The 21,042-nt window shown below is 37.1% G+C and overlaps 1 protein-coding gene across 2 annotated transcripts; it reads left to right on the forward strand.

Moving 5' to 3' along the window:
- The first annotated feature begins 6,392 nt into the window (after positions 1–6,392).
- Positions 6,393–19,522, forward strand: LOC141289603 (uncharacterized). Of its 2 annotated transcripts, none has more exons than XM_073821751.1 (5): positions 6,393–6,658; positions 7,118–7,340; positions 10,755–10,949; positions 14,628–14,819; positions 15,649–19,522. In XM_073821751.1, exons 2-5 carry the CDS (start codon positions 7,131–7,133, stop codon positions 16,666–16,668), a joined length of 1,617 nt encoding a protein of 538 aa, XP_073677852.1. In that variant the 5' UTR covers positions 6,393–6,658; positions 7,118–7,130; the 3' UTR covers positions 16,669–19,522. The 2 variants fall into 2 exon arrangements, with proteins under 2 accessions (XP_073677852.1, XP_073677853.1); XM_073821752.1 differs by having other exon boundaries at positions 10,758–10,949.
- The last annotated feature ends 1,520 nt before the right edge of the window (positions 19,523–21,042 follow it).

Raw genomic sequence — 21,042 nt, forward strand, 5'->3', positions numbered from 1 at the left:
GTAGTTACTGCGCTTTGCCTTTGGAGGGCATTACAGCTGCGATTAAAACGGAAGTATCTTCTAATCTAACGTATGTAGAGTAACGTTTATTCTCTTCCGCCAGGAGGTGGCGACAACTGCACGTTTAAAAAAAGTATTTGTCATTGAATTATACATTCAAGAGATTCCAATAGTGAAACAAGTCTTTATTAATAGGCTATATGTCGAACGTCACCTGACCAACCCCGGAAAACAGGTCTCATTGCTTCCGCTTGTCGGAGAACGTGTTAATAGCCGTAATAAATAATGGCGATATCGACGGACTTTTAAGGTAATCAGTTAAACAAGCCAGCTGTTTATTGTGGACGTTTCATTCGATATTTATATATAAATGTTAGTGAAAAGAATAAAAATCTAAAACTTTTATATATCAATCCACATATGTGATGGACATTGGTTATGATCATTTTTAGTGTCTACTTTGAATGAATCTTGAGTAAATCATGTTCATATTTAAAGAGCGATATGCAAAACGCGTGAACCGGAAGCAACGAGACCTGTTTAGCAGAAAACGGAAGCCTGTTGGGCATAACCCCTATTGAGACACTAGCTCCTTTATTTATTTATTTTGTTCAAATATAGACTTAAGCAATGAACATTCTGTCAGAACAACTAGTAAATTATGTAATTTTGTTTAGATTTCTAATCCTTTATTTCTTCAGAATCATGATCTCCAATTTATAAAAGGAAATAGTTTTTTCAATTTATCCAGAATCATGCAGCATTAGTTTACATGTTTATTACTGCATATAATTCATTAAAATAGAAGTTTAATTTCATAAAGTACAACTTCATATCAAAATGCACCTACATCATTTTTTTTGTTGTTGTTGTTGAATAAAGGATTTCTTTAAAAAAGTTAAAAAGTCTTGTCTCGTCTCGTTCACGTGAACCCAATCTCGTGTCTCGTCTTGTGAGATAAGTGTCTCGTCACACCCCTAGTGTTCAATAAATTAACAGTTTATTAAATAATAACTAAATAATACTTTTTTTATTGATTAATAAATGTTTACCTTTTGATTATTCCTGATGCCTTTAGTAATGTTTCTCAGATTTTTAATTTACAACCTATTTTGGGTTCATTTTAAACCTGCCATATAGTAAACCTGCCTTTTTGAACAATTGTTGAGTTAAAACTACCCAGAAACAGGTTAAACATTCAACCCAAATGATGAGTCAAAATAACTTGTCTCTTTTGTCTCTTTTTTTATCAGCCAGTGTCACGCCATATAATAACATAAATGTAATCAATGATATTAACTATTATATTAAATTGTGAGATGCCAGGCCTTCCCGAGAGCAAATAACAAGATAAGTTGAAATCAGTTACTGTAATTTGATCATTTTTCCCTTGAAATAGTCAAGTAAGAGATTACTCTTTTTCTGTAACTTAATTACAGTTACTACCTATGTAACTGAACTTACAACTGTGTAGACTGTAGAACAATTATATACAATATAATAATTGTAATCTTGGTGTCTAACCCAATGTTTTCTGGATCTATGAATCCATTGGACTTGTCTAAATTGCACTGACATGATTACATCATTATGGAATACATGATGTTGTGAGATTACTGTAAGGCTTTATCTTTGTATGGGGTGAACTAGAGATGTAAACGATTTAGCGTTGTCATGTAACTCCTACTCAGTATGTGTTTTTGGACACATACAGCTTTCTTTTTTTCTTTTTTTTTTCTAAAACACAGACTTGACATTCAATTTAAAAGTTACTGCACCCAAAGGTTCCTTAAATTGGAGTTGTATAACTTTGATCATAAACAACTCTGAATAAGCCCGAACAGAGGCCTGTGTGTGAACCCTCTAAATGGTCACTTATTTCAAATTGCTTTAATATATGATTGTACTTGTAATCACTTTCAGGTGCATCTCAATAAATTAGAATGTTGTGGAAAAGTTCATTTATTTCAGTAATTCAACTTAAATTGTGAAACTTGTGTATTAAATAAATTCACTGCACACAGACTGAACTAGTTTAAGTCTTTGGTTCTTTTAATTATGATGAATTGGCTCACATTTAACAAAAACCCATCAAAATCTCAACAAATTAGAATACTTCAAAAAACCTTTTTTAGTGAATTGTTGGCCTTCTGGAAAGTATGTCCATTTACTGTATATGTACTCAATACTTCTTTTGCTTTAATTACTGCCTCAATTCGGCGTGGCATGGAGGTGATCAGTCTGTGGCACTGCTGAGGTGGTATGGAAGCTCAGGTTTCTTTGACAGTGGCCTTCAGCTCATCTGCATTTTTTGGTCTCTTGTTTCTCATTTTCCTCTTGACAATACCTCATAGATTCTCTATGGGGTTCAGGTCTGGTGAGTTTGCTGGCCAGTCAAGCACACCAACACCATGGTCATTTATCCAACTTTTGGTGCTTTTGGCAGTGTGTGCAGGTGCCAAATCCTGCTGGGAAATGAAATCAGCATCTTTAAAAAGCTGGTCAGCAGAAGGAAGCATGAAGTGCTCTAAAATTACTTGGTAAACGGCTGCAGTGACTTGGTTTTCAAAAAAACACAGTGGACCAACACCAGCAGATGACAATGCACCCCAAATCATCACAGACTGTGGAAACTTAACACTGGACTTCAAGCAACTTGGGCTATGAGCTTCTCCACCCTTCCTCTGTAGTCCAGGACCTTGCTCTCATCGGAAAAGAGGACTTTGGACCACTGGGCAACAGTTAATTTCTTCTTCTCCTTAGCCCAGGTAAGATGCCTCTGACATCGTCCGTGGTTCAGGAGTGGCTTAACAAGAGGAATATGACAACTGTAGCCAAATTCCTTGACACATCTGTGTGTGTCGTGGCTCTTGATGCCTTGACGCAAGTCCAGTCTATTCCTTGTGAAGTTCACCCAAATTCTTGAATCGATTTTGCTTCACAAGCCTCTCAAGGCTGCGGTTCTCTCGGTTGGTTGTGCATCTTTTCCTTCCACATTTTTTTCTTCAACTCAACTTTCTGTTAACATGCTTGGATGCAGCACTCTGTGAACAGCCAGCTTCTTTGACAATGGATGTTTGTGGCTTACCCTCCTTGTGAAGGGTGTCAATGATCGTCTTCTGGACAACTGTCAGATCAGCAGTCTTCCCCATGATTGTGTAGCTTAGTGAACCAAACTAAGAGACCATTTTGAAGACTCAGAAAACCTTTGCAGGTGTTTTGAGTTGATTAGCTGATTTGCAAGTCAGCATATTCTAATTTGTTGAGATAGTAACTTGGTGGGTTTTTGTTAAATGTGAGCTAAATCATCACAATTAAAAGAACCAAAGACTTAAACTACTTCAGTCTATGTGCAATGAATTTATGTAAAGGGGCCATCGGACGCAAAACTAACTTTTACATGTTGTTTGAACATTAATGTGTGTTGGCAGTTTGTGTACACAACCAACCTACAATGATAAAAATCCACCCAGTGGTATTTTTTTAATCTTTAAAAGTAATATCCCCTTTTTAAAATCGGGTCATTCTCAGCTTCTTGTCGTTGTGACGGAACACCAACAGAGGCCACTCCCACGATAGTAGATTGACATGAGCGTCTTACCTTAGCCCCGCCCTCACCGAGCTGAAACAGTCTGACTCCGATCGCCATTGTGTGACTCAGGGGCAGAGGAAGACTCTAATTGAGCGATTGAGGTGTTCTGTTGTTGGATGTTATAATGAACATAGCAGTAGTCATTTGCTCCCGACATCTGAGCTGCTTAAGAGGTAGAGGACAACGTTACTTTCGTTTTTAAAAGAAAAGCGCCGATCGCAATCTACATATGCGTCTCTGTTCGTGTGAACCTTAATAATGTGCTCGTTGGCAAGTTTCGCCGATAAACACGGCTAAATGCAGCTAAATGCGGCTAAAGTAAACATTACAGATCCTATTCCCTCAGCAGAGAGGGGCGTGGCGAGCAGAGCTCATTTGCATTTAAAGGGTCCATGCGATAAAATGAGCTGATATTTTGCAGAGCTGATTTTGACAAGGTAAAAGGGTGTTTTTTTACACTACTATTGAGAATTTTTAACCAAAGTATATTACAGACTTTTCATTAAGACCCTAAAGAATCATATGAACTTGTGGACAATGGGCATCCGATGACCCCTTTAATACACAAGCTTCACAATTTGAGTTGAATTACTGAAATAAATTAACTTTTCCACGACATTTTAATTTATATATTTATATTTTAATTTTATAATTTACCTGTATCTATCATGCAAATATGCTAATTAAAATATTACATGGCCAAAATATGTATCAGGCACCAGTATTCCTGGTCTAGGAGGAATCCAAAGGGGTAATGGTCATTTTAAGGACCTGACGGCCGCCATTTTGAAAATGGGGCCTTTCTTGAAGTCAAACTTTGGAAAACTTTTAGTATGTTTTTAAGTACATCTGATACTACTGTAAACCACCGAGAAACCTTTTGTTAGAATTTTTTTGGGGTCAAGCCATATTTGCAGCTGACTAATATAATAGTAGGTTAACATCAAAAATTAAAGTCTAACCTTAAAATGAATGCTTTTTATGTACCCTTCTCACTTTAAATATTCTCACTTTGGTGAGTTAATAAGAATGATGGTAACACTTAATTCTCACTATTAAAATAATTATTTATTAGCATATTACTGGGATGTTTATTATTACTTAAAAAGCACATATTAATGTCTTTTTCTGCGAGACCTTATTCTAAATCTTTAATCCTACCCAGTTCTTATAGTTCTTTACTAAGTATTAATAAGTAGTAAATAGGAGCATATTGAGGCAAAAGCCATAGTTAATAGTTAGTAAATAGTGAGAATTGGACCCTAATCTAAAGTGTGACCAGAATCATTTATGTAGTTATCTATTATTTATTTGAAAGAATTAAGGGGAGGAAAAAAAACTGTTTTTTCATGCACCTGTCGAGTTTGAGATTTTGGGCTTTTTGGTTTTTCATGAATTGTTTTTTTCAGTCTAGTGGAAAGAAAACACCCAAAAGACACTTTTAAGTGTTTCGTTTATAGCACTTTATCTGAGTCAATAGATTTCAATTACAATACATATATTTAAAGTCCGTTTTCTCAAAATGAGTTTTTCTCCTACACTGAGCCATAAATCTCCACTTCAGTAGCACTTACACACACCAAACTTTACATTTGTATTCTCGTCTATATCCTGAAGGTTTTTACAGAGGGATTTGTTCAGATATAATTAACTTGATTTTTATTAATTTTTTTTTTTGTGAATTATGGAGTGATAAAATGAGATACTCCAAACCCCCTCTGTAAAAATATTTGACTCTAATATGTCAAAAAAATTAAACAAGAATTTTGAAACTGACTTCATCCAGTGTTTAGATTTTTGTACTAGAAATGTATGCAAATTAGTGCATATTTCATTAAATAATGACTAACTTGCATATTTAAACGTAACATTTTAGAAAACTTGTAATACAAAAAATGTTTGCAATTTTCAATCTAATCAATCAACTGGGTAAGTAAGGCGATAACTAATAGTTACATTTTTTTTTTTACCCTATTCACCTGCAGTGTCTGGCTTTAAAAGAACTGTGTTATGTCTATCCTTTGAGGTTGATATAGAATTTATAAAGTAATTAGTAATAAGAAATTAAATACTTTTTGGAGAGAGTAATTTGTACAGTAATCTAATTTCATTGTTGAAGATGTAATTAGTAACTAGTAAATAATTATTTTTTACCCAACACTGGTTGTAATGTAGCCTTTGTTACAACGAATGGTTGTGGCAAATCTCATCTTTTTACACATATATTCACTTTATAACATGAAAAAGATGAGACATGCCAGAACCATTCGTTGTAACATACAGTTTATAATTTATACACTTTATAATTTTCACTTCTCTCTGTATCCGTTTGCAAATTATTTATTTTGTTGGAGGTCCATCCTGAATTCACAGCGCCTCCACGTGGTTATCTGATCATGTATTGTAAACAAAAAAATAAAGTATTTTGACACACTAAATACTTTTAAACTTACATAAAATATAAATTTAAAATTACAAAATATATAAAGAATTAAACTAAGGAATAAAATACAAACGAGCAGTCGTACCTGAGGTAAAAACTCCATTCATTTTCTCCAAATAGTAACTGATTTTAACGACAATCTTTAAAATAGTCCTTCTGTGTGCTACGAGCTCGTAAATTTTGTAGAAGCAGTTCGCATCGTTTTAACGTTTTTAATAACCGTGTTCAATGGAACAAACGGTCTCGCTAATGCGCATGCGCGCTATAGAGTAAACAAACGGGCGATTGTCGCTTATGTTGTCTAGACGGGGCTTTTATTTTGAAAATCGTCTTTCGGATTCAAAATTTCCTGTTAACTTTTCTTACTTCATTTCATTCTGCGAATCTTAGCTCTAATTGTTTTAAATCACGCGGAGCACCATGGACAATATATAGTAGGAATGACCGAGATTATACACATAAAGCCAACAGACTTCTGTAAACGAGTTCAGCGCGAGTGTTTTAGTTTGTTGCTTTCGCTCGCCCATTGATGTTGAGGAGCTGGATTGAGCTCTAGACATCATAAATGTGAGAAGTTCGTGTGGTTTTCAGGATTTTTGATTTCCCCTCACTAAATCACCCAAGTAAGTTCGTGTTGTTTATCAGATGAATGAAACGTTTGTATTTGAGCGTGTTGAGAACAGTGTGTTAAACAGTCTCGTTTGAAACAAAAGATGCTACTGTGTGAGCTAACGTTACTTTAGCTTAACACTGATAAACATGCCACGACTATGATCATACAAAACTCGTATAATAGACAATTGTGCTTCTGATTGCTTCTAAATGTGATTTTATGGCCTTATGAGAATATTCGTGAACATATTGTTTCTGTATTTTCATGTTAATGGCATTTCCTCCAGTGTCACAAACAAACAAATAAATAAAAATATCTTAAATGTACAGAAAGCTTTTTACTGTTTGAAAGAAACCCTTAAAATTATTAGGAGTAGCAAATTATATTATAATTTTAAGTGTAGGTATCTGTTGTTTTGTATTAATATAATATTGCATATCAAATAAATGGTTGTTTTTCTTCGTTTTAGCTGTAGTAACACCATGGATGTGGATATGGTGAGTTTCCGTTTGCCTGGGCATGGAGACACCGCCCTGACTAACATGAACTTTCTGCGGACACAGCAGCACTTCTGTGATGTTACTATTGTGGCCGGAGGCAGACGCATGTTCAGGGGTCATAAGGTTGTGCTTGCTGCTTGTTCTGCGTTTCTTAGAGACCAGTTTCTCCTGAACCCCTCATCAGAACTACAGGTAAGAGGCTTCTCAAACAGAATGACTTAAAGGATCACTTTCAGAACAAAAATTTACATATAATGTACTCACCCCTTGTCATCCAAGATGTTCATGTCTTTCTTTCTTTCTTTCTTTCTTTCTTTAGTCGTAAATAAATTGTTTTTTGAGGAAAACATGGATTTCCCTCCATATAATGGACTTCTATGGTGCCCCCAAGTTTGAACTTTCAAAATGCAGTTTAAACGCAGCAGAGTGCTCTAAAAAATCCCAGCCAGGGAAGAAGGGTCTTATCTAGTGAAACAATCAGTTATTTTCTAAACAAATTGACAATTTATATACTGTTTAACCTCAAATGCTTGTCTTGTTTCATCTCTGCGTGTTTTTCGACACATCCTAACTTCATAACAGACCATGCATGTGCATCACAGAGATGAGACAAGATGAACATTTGAGGTTAAAATGTATATAAATTGTCAATTTGTTTTGGAAATAACTGATCGTTTTGCTAAATAAGACCCTTCTTCCTCAACCGGGATTGTTTAGAGTCATTTGAAGTTGTATTCAAACTGCATTTTGGAAGTTCAAACTTGGGGGCACCATACACATCCATTATATGGAGAGAAATCCTTAAAAGGTTTTCCTCAAAAAACAATTTCTTTACGACTGAATAAAGAAAGACATAAACATCTTGGATGACAAGGGGGTGAGTACATTATATGTAAAATGTTTGTTCTGGAAGAAGTGAACTAATCCTTTAATTTGCAGCATCATCAGAAGCAAGCAATTTTATCTACTGTCATTTGTGTTACTTTGGTCCGTCTTTTTTGTTTGTCGGATGAAATCTTAAACAAGTGTCACAAACACTCTGGAGATATAACATTGATTTTCACATTAGTTATTATATGTGCGAGTGATTTCATATTCTAAAATAATGTGAAAACTAATAAACTGTAGCGTGAGAGTGTAATAGACCTTATGCATAAATGGAGAAAGTAAGACCAGCTTATTTGTACAATGTAGTTGTGCATTTCAAACAAGTCTGGAATTCCACTCTTTGCTTCAACCGGTCCATCCAAGGACAGACTCATTTCCGAATACAAAAATGTGTAGGGTTGCAAAAATGTTAAACATTTCCAGTAAATCCTGGAAACATTCCAGAAATTTTGGAAAGTTCCCATGAATTTTTGGAATCTTCCTGGGATTTTTGGAAAATTTTCCACCCCTTTGCAACCCTAAAAATATCCAGATAAACCTTTGCTTGTTAACCCATTTCAGTGCTTCAGTTGAAGTCAAAAGTTTATATACATCTTGCAGAATCTGCAAAATGTTAATTATTTACCAAAATAAGAGGGATCATACAAAATGCATGTCATTTTTTTTTTTTTTGTTTAGTACTGACCTAAATAAGATATTTTACATGAGTCGTTTACATGTAGTCCACAAGAGAAAAAAAGCAGTTCGAAAGTTATGTTCAAAACATTCGCCTGATTCTTAATATTGTGTTGTTACCTGAATGATCCACAGCTGTGTTGTTTTTTTTGTTTTGTTTTTTGTGATAGTTGTTCATAGGGCTGCAACTAACGACTATTTTGATAATCGATTAGTTGGCTGATAATTTTTTTCGATTAATCGATTTGACAATGTATTAGACCACCTGTTGTAATAAAGAGAAAACACAAATATTGTAAGAATCTGTCAAAAATGGGTTAAATCTAAAAAATATTATTGTCGTTCATTGGGCAAATAACAAACTGAAACAACTAAATTGTATTTTATTTGCATATCAAAAATGGCCTCCTCTGCCTTTCATAACAGCTTGCATTCTTGCTGGCATTGGGTATCTAGGGGAAAACACTATAAAGCACTTGGCTATTTTTTTCTGCCTTTCTTTCATAGATAACAGTAATAATTATATTGCAGCATTAGAAATAGCCTAATGTTGTTATTAAAGATCTTATGCATATTGGAGGACTAACCAATACAGAAAGCTAAAAAAAATATATATTTTGGTAATCACCAATACTGTTCATTTGGAGCAGCAGTAGCACGAACCTTACATATTATTATTATTATTATTATTTTTAATCTTACATAACTTTAAGCACTGTATAGTGAACATAGTTTAAATCTATGACAAATAAAAGCACAAATTCACCAACAGGTGAGAGGAACGTTCTGCTTGAACACGCGTTCATCATTTCTTTATATAAAAGGCAGCTATGTTGTGTCTGATATTTATATTCAGATAATTGCACACTGTTATCCCTTTACAGTTCCTACTTTTCCTACTCATTAAATGTGCACTACATGTTGTCTTTTAAACCTAGGTTTTTAGGTTTTAGAAGTTTCAAACGCTCACTGATGCTTCAGAAAAAAAACAATGCACTTTGGAACATTTTTCTTATTTTGCCTAAACATCACATATTTTTTTCCATTTAGTGCCCTTCAGAAGCTGCAGAGGACACATGTATGTTTCCCAGAAGACAAAATAAGTTAAATTTAATGTGTTTAATGTGTTGTGTTTCCTTCTGAAGCATCGGTGAGCATTTGAACCTTCTGTAATAGTTAATATCTCACAATGATACAGTCATTGTTGGAAAGGATTTAATTACATAAAAATGCTAAAAACCAAAGAAGACTGTATAATTCACCAATATAAACTACAAGTGTGTGTGTGTGTGTGTGTGTGTGTGTGTGTGTGTGTGTGTGTGTGTGTGTGTGTGTGTGTGTGTGTGTGTGTGTGTGTGTGTGTGTGTGTGTGTGTGTGTGTGTGTGTGTGTGTGTGTGTGTGTGTGTGTGTGTGTGTGTGTGTGTGTGTGTGTGTGTGTGTGTGTGTGTGTGTGTGTGTGTGTGATATGGATTTGGCTTGAAGGTGCTATCAAACACTATCGAAAAAGCAATTCTGTCTAAATCAGTGACATGAGTTGAGGCATGGGGAGTGGTCAGCAAACTTTTGAAATCAATCATTATTTATGCAATTCCAGTTGGTGGTGCTAGTGATGCAGAAAGTCTGCATAAAATGATAATTCACCTTATCAATTTTCTAAATGAATGTTATTGACTTTATTGTGAATGACTCATCCATATATAAGTTAATTTTTTTTTTTTACCTTTTCATTTTGGACAAAAATCATTTTTCCAGTGAAATAACAAACTCTCTCTGGTAACATATGTGAGACTTTAGCAATTTAGTTTGCTTAAACTTTGCCCCATTATTACAATTGATTAAATGCTCATATTTAGATCTGCCTCCATTCAGTCAACATTCAATTGATAAAACCCACCCTACATTTTTCTTATTATTCCAATAATTCGTGCCGCTCTAATGTACGCCACAACATGGAAGCTCTGTTGCTGCTTCCATTTCACTGCATCTTTAATTTTGAAAATCATTCCTAGTTTTAATCGTCAACAATTATTTTTCATATCCAGCAGGTGTCAATGTTGCACAGCTCAGCGGTGGTATGTGAACTCCTGCAGTCCTGTTACACAGGGATGCTGCAGTTCAGTGCCAAAGAGATTGTGAATTACCTGACTGCAGCCAGCTACCTGCAGATGGAGCATGTGGTGGAGAAATGCAGAGGAGCCCTGAGCCAGTACATGCAGCCCCGGAGTCGCAGTCCCATTGTGAGTATCCCAACCTCAAACACCGGGCACCATTGCAGACCTTGTTTTTTTTTTTAATGAAAACGTTCATCCAGAAATTCCTTATTGAAGGATTAGCTGCCTTTGTGTATTCACATAGCAGACACTTTTATCCAATGTAACTTATAGGAATATGAGAAAGTCATCACACTACCAACAATATTTATAGTATATTCTGGAGGGTTTGTTAGAAAAGTAGATTCAGAAACATGCTAGAACAGAGGATAAATGCACAAAAAAGAGTTTGTGTGTTTGTGTGTTTGTGTGTGTGTGTGTGTGTGTGTGTGTGTGTGTGTGTGTGTGTACTGGTATTCATCACGTTGTGGGGACCAAATGTCCCCACAAGGATAGGAATACCAGTAAATTTTGACCTTGTGGGGGCATTTCTCAGGTCCCCATGAGGAAACAGGCTTATAAATCATGCACAATGAGTTTTTTTGAGGAAGTAAAAGTTTGCACAATCTCCTGTGAGGGCTAGGTTTAGGTGTAGGGTAGGGTTAGGGCGATAGAAAATACGGTTTGTACAGTATAAAAACCATTACGCGCATTGGTTGAAAGATGTTAAGTGTTTGTGGAACTGATGTGTCTTCAGAAGCTTCTTCAAAGTTGTGATGGTCTCAACTTTGTTTTGTTCATGGTCAACTTTGTTTCTGGAGAGCCACAGTCCTGCAATGTTTTGCTCTAAAATCACTTGCCTGTAGATTTCTAGGCTGCTTTCCAGTTCATTTTCTTTATGCCCTTCCTTCGCCAAACTTCCCTCCAACATGTTGACTCGTTGAATCATTGCAATGGGCTTAACTGAAAAGACCTAAGCCCTTGATCACTTAAAATCCGCTATGGAGTTAGAGGACTTTTTTTTTATTATTATTATTATTTTTTTTATTATGCTGAGTTCTATATGTACAGTCAAACCAAAATGTATTTAGACGCCTTCAACATTTCAACAAGTCGCTAGAGTTTAGAAAATGCTAATAATATGACAGGAGCTCAGTTTTAATTTTAGAAATATCGAAAGGAAACATGCATTCTCATAACACTGTGTCAGAACAAATCCATCTTAATAATGTCAGAAAACTTTGATAGAAAGATATATAATAGATTTCAAACAACCAAAAATTCTGTCAACTGTTAGTTTCACAATATTTACACAACTATCAATACTTTGTTGATCAATTACCAAGCAATGGTTAATTTTGTTCTGTCTGTGGTGTAAAAAGGTTGCATTAGCAAATAAAGAAAAAGCACTTGAGCAAAACATGGTCAGGTCAGAGTCTCTGAATAAGTTTGATCCCAAATCTTTATCAGTTACTGGTAGACCACTGTATGAAGAATTTTATATCTGGTGTCTCAATAATGTATGCTTTGGCTTTTTTAAACATTTAAAAAAGTCATTTATATATCATAAAGTTGTCTGGGGTGGGGATAAATGAAACACTATCTGCGGTAATGTCACAATTGTGTTGCATTGTGATCTGGAGCAGCCTTAAGTGTTGATATGAAGTAAATTAGCTCCCTCATAGCTCCCTCAAAATCGAGGGCTCAAGGGTCTGTCCATTTTACCTTCCCTCATCCACTTCATGAAGTTGAACGCACTTTAAAATGGTGGTGGAGGGATTCCCCCAAATGGGGGAAGTGCTTAGGGAAGTTCTCAAGTGTGTGTGTCTAAAATCGAAGTAGAATGCAGGCTTTGTAACCCTCAGACCTTCAAAAGCTTGTTCAAGTGTGTTTGATTAGGGTTGGAGGGAAAAATTGCAGGACTGTGGCTCTCCAGGGCCGATGTTGTTCACCCATGGTCTCAACAGTTCGGGTCGAGGTTGGCAACTTATTCTATCAAAGAGGAGCAAAAAGGGTTTTGAAAGCAATATTGTGCCTCATTCTGAAGAAACAACAAGGTATATTGTATGTGTGGATTGACGTAGAGAGGTGCAGTTCAAGTGGTGGCCCTGAAAACCAACATTAAAGCCTTAAATTTGATACTGGTCACAGCTGGGAGCTAGTAGACTGAGATCAGCAGTTCTCTTTGGCTGATTGAAGACCAGACTTGCTAGCACATTGTAGATTACTTGACAGAATGCTTCTCAAAATCTCAGCAAAAGCATAATGTCATGCTCCAATAAAAGGGCTAGTAAACAACAACAAAAAAAGTCCATGTGACCATTTGCATTCCAAATCTTCTTAAGCCATAATATTGTTCTGTGACTTCTTGTTTCTACAACTTGAAATGAGGGTAAATGATGACTAAAATGATGAATAAGTATTTTTGGATGAACAGTGCCTATAAAAAGAAGAATTAGTTCACCCAAATGAAAAATAAACCATGGTTTACTTACCCTCAGGGCATCCTAGGTGTGTGAATTTTTTTCATTTTGGTCAAATCCAATCAGAGTTATGTTAAAAATTGTTCTAGCTCGTCCAAGCTTTATAATGGCAGTGGGCAGGTGTTTCTGTTCAACAGTCCTAAAGTCCAATAAAGCACATCTATCTGTAATAAAAAGTGCTCCATTAGGTGAATAAAGGCCTCCTATAGTGAAACATAATCACTTTTCTCTCACTTGTGCCAACTGTCATATGTGAAAGCCATTCCGGGTGGATGATGTAGGATGTATGCGTTGCACATGCGTCGCTGATCTTGTGTTTATCAAGGAATACATTTATCAAGGAATAGCATTAAAACTACTTTTAAAAACGTATGTCATGTATATGTCCTTTAAAAACAAAACAATACAATGCAACGATGCCCATTTTACTTACTCAAGACCTGTTCGGCAGGAACTGAAGTCACAGGCACGCAGAAATAAATGAAAAGCATTTTAGAAAGCGCCTGGACATCCCGCATTACCACCGAAGTGGGATTCGTTTAGAAGAAAAGACGGCGCGGACGGGATCGCAGCAAGGCAGGTTGTAGTGAATGCCGTGATTTGACATTTGCTGGCTTTGGCTAGCCTCTAAGCTAATGCCTAGGACGTGCCTGTTATGCATCGCTCCAGTAGAGTTATTGTAAGCCAATTTGATATTACACCATTTACACACAACTTTTCGATTCCTTCTAATTCAAAATAATCCCACACCTTCCTAGTCTTTCGCGTGGTCATGAGATCTCTATAAGGACATGCGATGTCTGAGGTAAAAACGTAGTATTAATGTATTTTTCAAATGTTTAATTTTAACTTGTTTTTTTTTCTGTCATGTAGTCAACTATTGTTTTCAGTGCTTCTCAACGGCGCTTGCACTACACACAAAATCATACGTCATCCACACGAAAAAGGCTTTCATGTGCAACAGTTAACACAAGCTAGAGAAATGTGATTATTATGTTTTAAATATGGATATTTTTCTTACAAAAATGCACCGATTCACCCCCCGGAGCCGTGTGAGGCACTTTTTATTATGGATAGATGCACTTCATTGGACTTGTTTTGGACTGTTACACAGAAACATCGGCCCACTGCCATTATAAAGCTTGGAAGAGCCAGGACAATTTTTAATTGATAACTGAAAAATAACTGGATATAACTGAAAAAATAAAGTCATATACACAGATGCCTTGAGGGCAGGTAAATCATGGGCTATTTTTCATTTTTGGGTGAACTAACCCTCTAACAGTGCAATTCTTACATGCTTTATATTTGTCTTCCTTTCTGTGTTTCTCCTTTAATTCAGACTGTGAAATCAGAAGACCCTCAGTCTATGCCAGTGATTGTCAGTGGAAGTTCCCATTCATTGGGATCCATTTCATCTCCTTCTGATACGGCATCACTGCATCCTCACAGTTCAGGAAAGGAGCTCCAGGCTGCCGATGCCGAACTCTCCAACATCCCTCACAAAGATGACAGCAATTTGAGCATACACCATGTAAATATCTGTTCGATTCGCTTTATATGCTAACAGTGCCAAAAGATATAATGCTAATGATTATTAGCATTCAAACTCTTAACTGTTTTTGCAATTGAAATGTATAGATGGACACTTTTAAAGGGGTCATGACATGGATTTGTATTGTTTTAATACGTTCCTTGAGGTTTACTTATAATGTTAAAGTTTTTTTGCATAAAAAAAATTATAAATTGGTGGGAAAATTATTATTTTTAACCCTCATTTTGACCTTCTGTCTTAAATGACCAATTTTAAAGAGGTGTGTCCTTTAAGGCTTGTCAGGAATTGGCCACTGTTATGTTTGGTTAATGGTATTGCATAGGAAACAGTGTCCCCTCACTATTGAATGTGAGCGTTTTGACAACATGATCCAAAAAAGAGCCATTTTCAGACAAAGCATTATGAAACAATTTACTCACAGTTAGTGATGCAGCTGCAGTCAGATCTAGTACCGCTTCATCTTTCAACAGCTGTTTCTTTGTGAACTCTCCATGACGCTGTGCCTCAATTCTCAGATTAATCCTTGTCATCTTGTACCTCAAATCCAAACGAGCCATTTTTTGGAACTTGAATAAATAAATGCTTTGTTTATAATGGAGGATGTTTTAAGCTATGAAACTTGCAGGACGTTTTAATGGTACAAAGACCTTTTTATATGCCAAAAGATCAAGGCAAATTTGATTTCTCATGTCATGACCACTTTAAAACCGTTGCGTCCGGTTTAGACACTGTGTAAGATCATCACTTATTTTGGTAGTTTGCTCAGTTGTGTCTATCAAGTTCAGCTACTTTGTTTTCACCATAACAGGTTAGAGCATCAGATGCATCTGGCCACTACGAGGGGGAGGACGGGCATGAGAGTGATGTCTTTCAGGTGCAAATTAACGATGAACATCAAGACCCAGAAAAGACCCCTGGTGCCGAGGAGGAAGACAGAGAAGCTATTGTCATGTTAGACGAGCACGGTCAGCTGGATGCAGGCATGGACGAAGCCAATATGGAGGGGCGAGCCAAGGGCAACGGCCTCAGAGGGACAGGCCGCATGTGGAGACGACGACACGGAGAGCACAGGGGAGGCAGAGGAAGAGGGTTTAAACACAGGAAGCGGTATACTTTCAAGGACCGCAAGCTCTTGGGTAACTATCAGGAAGCTTGGCGGTTCCCGACCCCTGATGAGATCATGGGTAATTTTGGAGCAGACTTCGGGGCTGACTACCTGTCCAATCAGCATCTCGCAGATGGCACCGTCCGCATTGAGTACAGGCCTGGAGAGGGACAAGGAGAAGAGATCGGCTCTGATGGAGGTCCTTCGCACTTCGGTGTGGAACCTTCCAGCGGGGAAGAGGGAATGGGAGTTGGGACACATTCGAATGAGCATGGTGCTGCTGACGAGTCCGTGGCAGTGGTGGGATCCACGTCCTGTGTAACAGGACCAGTGGTCTGCGAGCAGTGTGGACTAGCGTTTTCCTCAACGCATGACTTAGCCATGCATTCCCTGTCAACACACCGGCTGTATGTGTGTCCATGCTGCGGGAAGCACTTTAGCCACTCCAGTAACCTCAACCGCCACATGATCGTCCACCGTGGGGTTTCCAAGCTCCACTGTTGCCCCCTGTGCCACAAGACCTTCACTCAGAAGTCAACACTGTGCGACCACATGAACCTGCATAGCGGAGAGCGCCCACATGTGTGCGCGTACTGCCACGTCAGCTTTGCCCACAAGCCTGCTCTACGCCGCCACCTGAAGGAGCAACACGGAAGGACCACGGCCCAAAACTACCTGGAAATGCAGCGAAACAATGAAGGTGGTGTTGGGGAAGGTGTTTAGATCAAATTGCAATTGTTACTGTGTTAAAGGTGCGGTATGTAATATTGACAGCTAGTGGCTGAAATGGGTACTGCAGTCTAAATTTGAAATGGTTTCCTTCCCGCTCATCCTCAGACTCAGCGCCCACATGGGTTGTCAGATTGAGGACATGCAACATAAACGAGTGCAACTGACAATGGAAGCCATGAACCTAAATCCTAAACCTAAAGGTAGGTTTATTTGAGCAGTGAGAGACAGAATAACAACCAAAAATTCCAGAAAAATGCATTTCAAAAAAGTTATAAATTGATTTGCATTTTAATGAGTGAAAAACATGACTTAGTACTTGTGGCAAAACCTTTGTTGGCAATCATAGAGCTCAGACGTTTCTTGTAGTCGGCCACCAGGTTTGCACACATCTCAAGAGGTAGTTTGTCCCACTCCTCTTTGCAGATCCTCTCCAAGTCATTAAGGTTTTGAGGCTGACGTTTGGCAGCTTTCTCCACATATTTTCTATGGGATTAAGGTCTGAAGACTGGCTAGGCCAGTCATGCACGACCCTTTTTCCATGCCTTGGCTGGCTTCAATGCCCTGGCCCTGATGGTACATGGTCCTGTCCATCGTCCCTTTGATGTGGTGCAGTTGTCCTGTCTCCTTAGCAGAAAAACACCCCCAAAGCATAATGTTTTAATCTCCTTGTTTGACATTGGGGATTGTGTTCTTGGGGTCACAGGCAGCATTCCTCCTCCACCAAACACAGCAAGTTGAGTAGATGCCATAGAGCTCAATTTTGGTCTCATCTGATCACAACACTTTCACCCAGTTCTCCTCTGAATCATTGAGATGTTCATTGGCAAACTTCAGACGGGCCTGCACATGTGCTTTTTGTAAGCAGGGGGGACCTTGCAAGTGCTGCAGGATTTCAGTCCTTCACGTCGTAGCGTGTTACCAATTGTTTTCTTGGTGACTATGGTCCCCGCTGCCTTGAGATCATTGACAAGATCCTCTCGTGTAGTTCTGGTACTGATTCCTCACCATTCTCCTGATCATTGAAACTCCACGAGGTGAGATCTTGCATGGAGCCCCAGACCAAGGAAGATATTGATTTAGTGTTTCTTCCATTTGCGAATAATCACACCAACTGTTGTCAACTTCTCACTAAGCTGCTTGGCGATGATCTTGTAGCCCATTCCAGCCTTGTGTAGGTCTACAATCTTGTCCCTGACATCCTTGGACAGCTCTTTGGTCTTGGCCATGGTGGAAAGTTTGGAATCTGATTAATTGACTGCTTCTGTGGACAGGTGTCTTTTATACAGGTAACAAACTGAGATTAGGAGCACTTCCTTTAAGAGAGTGCTCTAATCTCAGCTCCTTACCTGTCTTAAAGACATTTGGGAGCCAGAAATCTTGCAGATTAATAGGGAATCAAAAACTTATTTCACTCATTCAAATTTAAATCATTTTTTTAAAATGCATTTTTTGGGGTTGTTTTGTTGTTCTGTCTCTAGCTGTTGAAATAAATCTACCCTACCATTAAAATTGCAGACTGATCATTTCTTTGTCAGAGGGCAAACATACAAAATCAGGGGATCAAATTATTTTTTTCCCTCACTGTACGTCATGTTTCACACATGCAAGGGACAGAGTACAGTGCGCTTGACACATTTCGTCCTCTGAATAGTACACGCAGTGCATGATTGTAACGGCGTGTACAGGTCACGCATGCACATTTAAGTTATTTGGCAGTAATCAGTTGTTCCACAAGGTGGCAACACTATCCCAGGCCATTGTTCCACAGTAGAAAATAAACTAAAGACGAGGAACAAGAACAACAAAATAGCGGAGACTACAACAGATGCTCACATTGAAAAGCTGCAGTATGCTGTGTTTTCTGCAAACTGACAACCCAGGCTGTCTAAATACTATTGGGTAAACTAAATGGGTGGATTCACACAGACCAAAACAAAAACAGACACATGCACATGTAACATTGTTTTTCGCAAAAACAAGTATCCTGAATGTCTGCGAATTATGGTGTTTTTATGCTTTATCACAGTCAAGTAATTACATACAGCACCTTTAATCAAACCAGAATTAACCCTATTTACTTTCTTAATACACATTTTAGGTTTATTGTGCACAATTTATCAGTGCACATTAGGTGAAAATGTATGTCTTTGTAATCAGTATGTAATAACTGTATTGTTGCTTTAAAATGATGTGCAGACCGAACACTGCCAAAGCATTTGAGCCTGGAGAGATTGAATGACTTTATACTCGGTCATTGCAGCAATTCATCCAATAATGAAAATTCTATTATTTACTGAACCTCACATCATTTCAAACCTCTTTTTCTGTGAAACACAAAAGATATTTTGTTTGAATTTGTTATTGTTACTTAACTGTTCCATTCCATGCTGATCTGGCCTCGAAGGTATGGATATGGTTTTGTTTTCCACTGTGAGGCTGACAACGCAACTCGTAATACACGTGTGTCAGTCATTTCCTTAGTTAGGCAAGTGTTTACATGCAGTATGAGATGGATAGCGACCATGTTATCATTTGTAAAGATAAATATATCAATATCACAAAAGAGCACAAATACTACAGTTTTCTGTTTCTTTACAGGTTAAGTCTTCTACTACATGTGAGAAGAGAGTAATCGACGCCAAGCGAAGGTCTAGCGTATCTATGGCTTGTAAGCGTGATCAACGTTAATAGAAACAAAACAAAGTATGTTTATTAATTAGTACTGTGGCGTGATGAGGAAAGTAAGAAAACGTGTTTGTTATTTTTGTTGTAGTGAAACTTTAGTGTCTGTATGTTACTAATTCAACAAAGCTGTATTAAAAAGATCAATTTGTCTCAACTGTAATTTTCGTGGTGTGAATTAATATTAAATTGCCAGCACGTGCCAACTGAAAAAAGTAATCTGGTCAAAACAATACACATATATTGTAGATGCATAAAGTAGATTCCTATAAAGTCAATAGGCGCGTTTCCATTACAGATTTGCGCAAAACTTTGACGATATTTTATAAATGTCGATTAAAAAGTATTGCGAAATGACGGCGTTTCCATTAACCGATGTTATGCAACTAAAGTGTAATGTTTTCCTCTTGAGATAAGTCATGGCAACAGATTTTTGTGGGATTTTGGCTGTATTTAATCGAATGTGACCTGTAAATGCAGAAAAGCCTTTTCCATGCTGTTTTGCAAAATATTCCTTTTCGCGAATTGCCTGAAAAACCACCTCATGCGAGAGTAAACTTTTTTTCGCGCAATTGTTAATAATTAATAATTGTTAATAATTAATTTTGCAGCAAAAATAAGGTGGATAGGAAAATAACAAGAATAACCAGTGTTGTAACGCATTACAAGTAATGCAAGTTACATAATAATATTTATTTTTCTAAGTAACTGGTAAAGTAACGTTTTTTAATTCACAAGAAAATATGAGTTACTTTTTCAAATAAGTCACTCTAGTTACCCCCCCCCCCCATTTATTGATTAAAAGCTCTCCTGTCCCCATGTTGAGAGAAATTGTGAGTAAGATGTTACTTTAGTTCTAGAATAAACGTGAACATGCATTAATTCATCTCACTCACTAAAAAAAACAGATACAGTATTCCTCCAAATGAATCAAAATTCAGTGAAATTCAATGCAATACTGCAATAATTAAATGTTAAATAATGCAAATATCCTTTATGTATTCAATCCCATTTTATTAACCAATGTCTTTGCTGCTGACCTTCGATGATCCAATTCATCCATACTAATAAGCAAAAATGACTCAAGATAATCTAACATTTGTTTTCCTTTTTTTATTGCTAAAGAGTTGACATTTTTTCTTCCGCAGTCTACTGTACAAACGTGAATATACTTTTCTCTAAGCCTGAGGCTTTTGGTGTGAAAAGGCTTTTACATTTGCCAAAAATAGTACTTTTTATATTAAAAACAAACAAGCAAGCCCATTTAAAAAATAACGCAAAATTTACGTAACACGTTACGTTCTACAAACTAAGTAATTAGTTACTTTTTTATGGAGTAACTCAGTATTCTGCCCTCCAAAGGCAAAGTGCAGTAACTACGCCAACACTGAAACTGAGAAAAATGCCTTTAAAGTTTTTACACCAGCTTGTCAAACATGTTGAAACTCGCATCTCTCATCTGTCATCTCTGTAACGGGACACAATTTAACCAGGAGACTTTGCCACTAGACAAAACAGTCGTCCATTTTAAGCTTTAACTCAATTTTGACCAAATGTGTAGTTACTGCGCTTTGCCTTTGGAGGGCAGTATTGTTATGCATTACTTTTAAAAGTAACTTTCCCCAACACTGAGAATAACAATGTGTGGTAAACAGCAAAACAGTTTGCACTACAAACCAGTGT

The sequence above is a fragment of the Garra rufa genome, chromosome 17, assembly GCF_049309525.1.
Source record: "Garra rufa chromosome 17, GarRuf1.0, whole genome shotgun sequence".
Taxonomy (NCBI): Eukaryota; Metazoa; Chordata; class Actinopteri; order Cypriniformes; family Cyprinidae; genus Garra; species Garra rufa.

What these genes read in the sequence shown, in the direction of transcription:
- LOC141289603 (XM_073821751.1), top strand. Translation starts at nt 7,131, where the DNA reads ATGGATGTGGATATGGTGAGTTTCCGTTTGCCTGGGCATGGAGACACC. An exon ending in ACCCCTCATCAGAACTACAG is followed by an intron (nt 7,341 to 10,754) that starts GTAAGAGGCTTC and finishes TTTCATATCCAG; the next exon opens with CAGGTGTCAATGTTGCACAG. An exon ending in GCAATTTGAGCATACACCAT is followed by an intron (nt 14,820 to 15,648) that starts GTAAATATCTGT and finishes TCACCATAACAG; the next exon opens with GTTAGAGCATCAGATGCATC.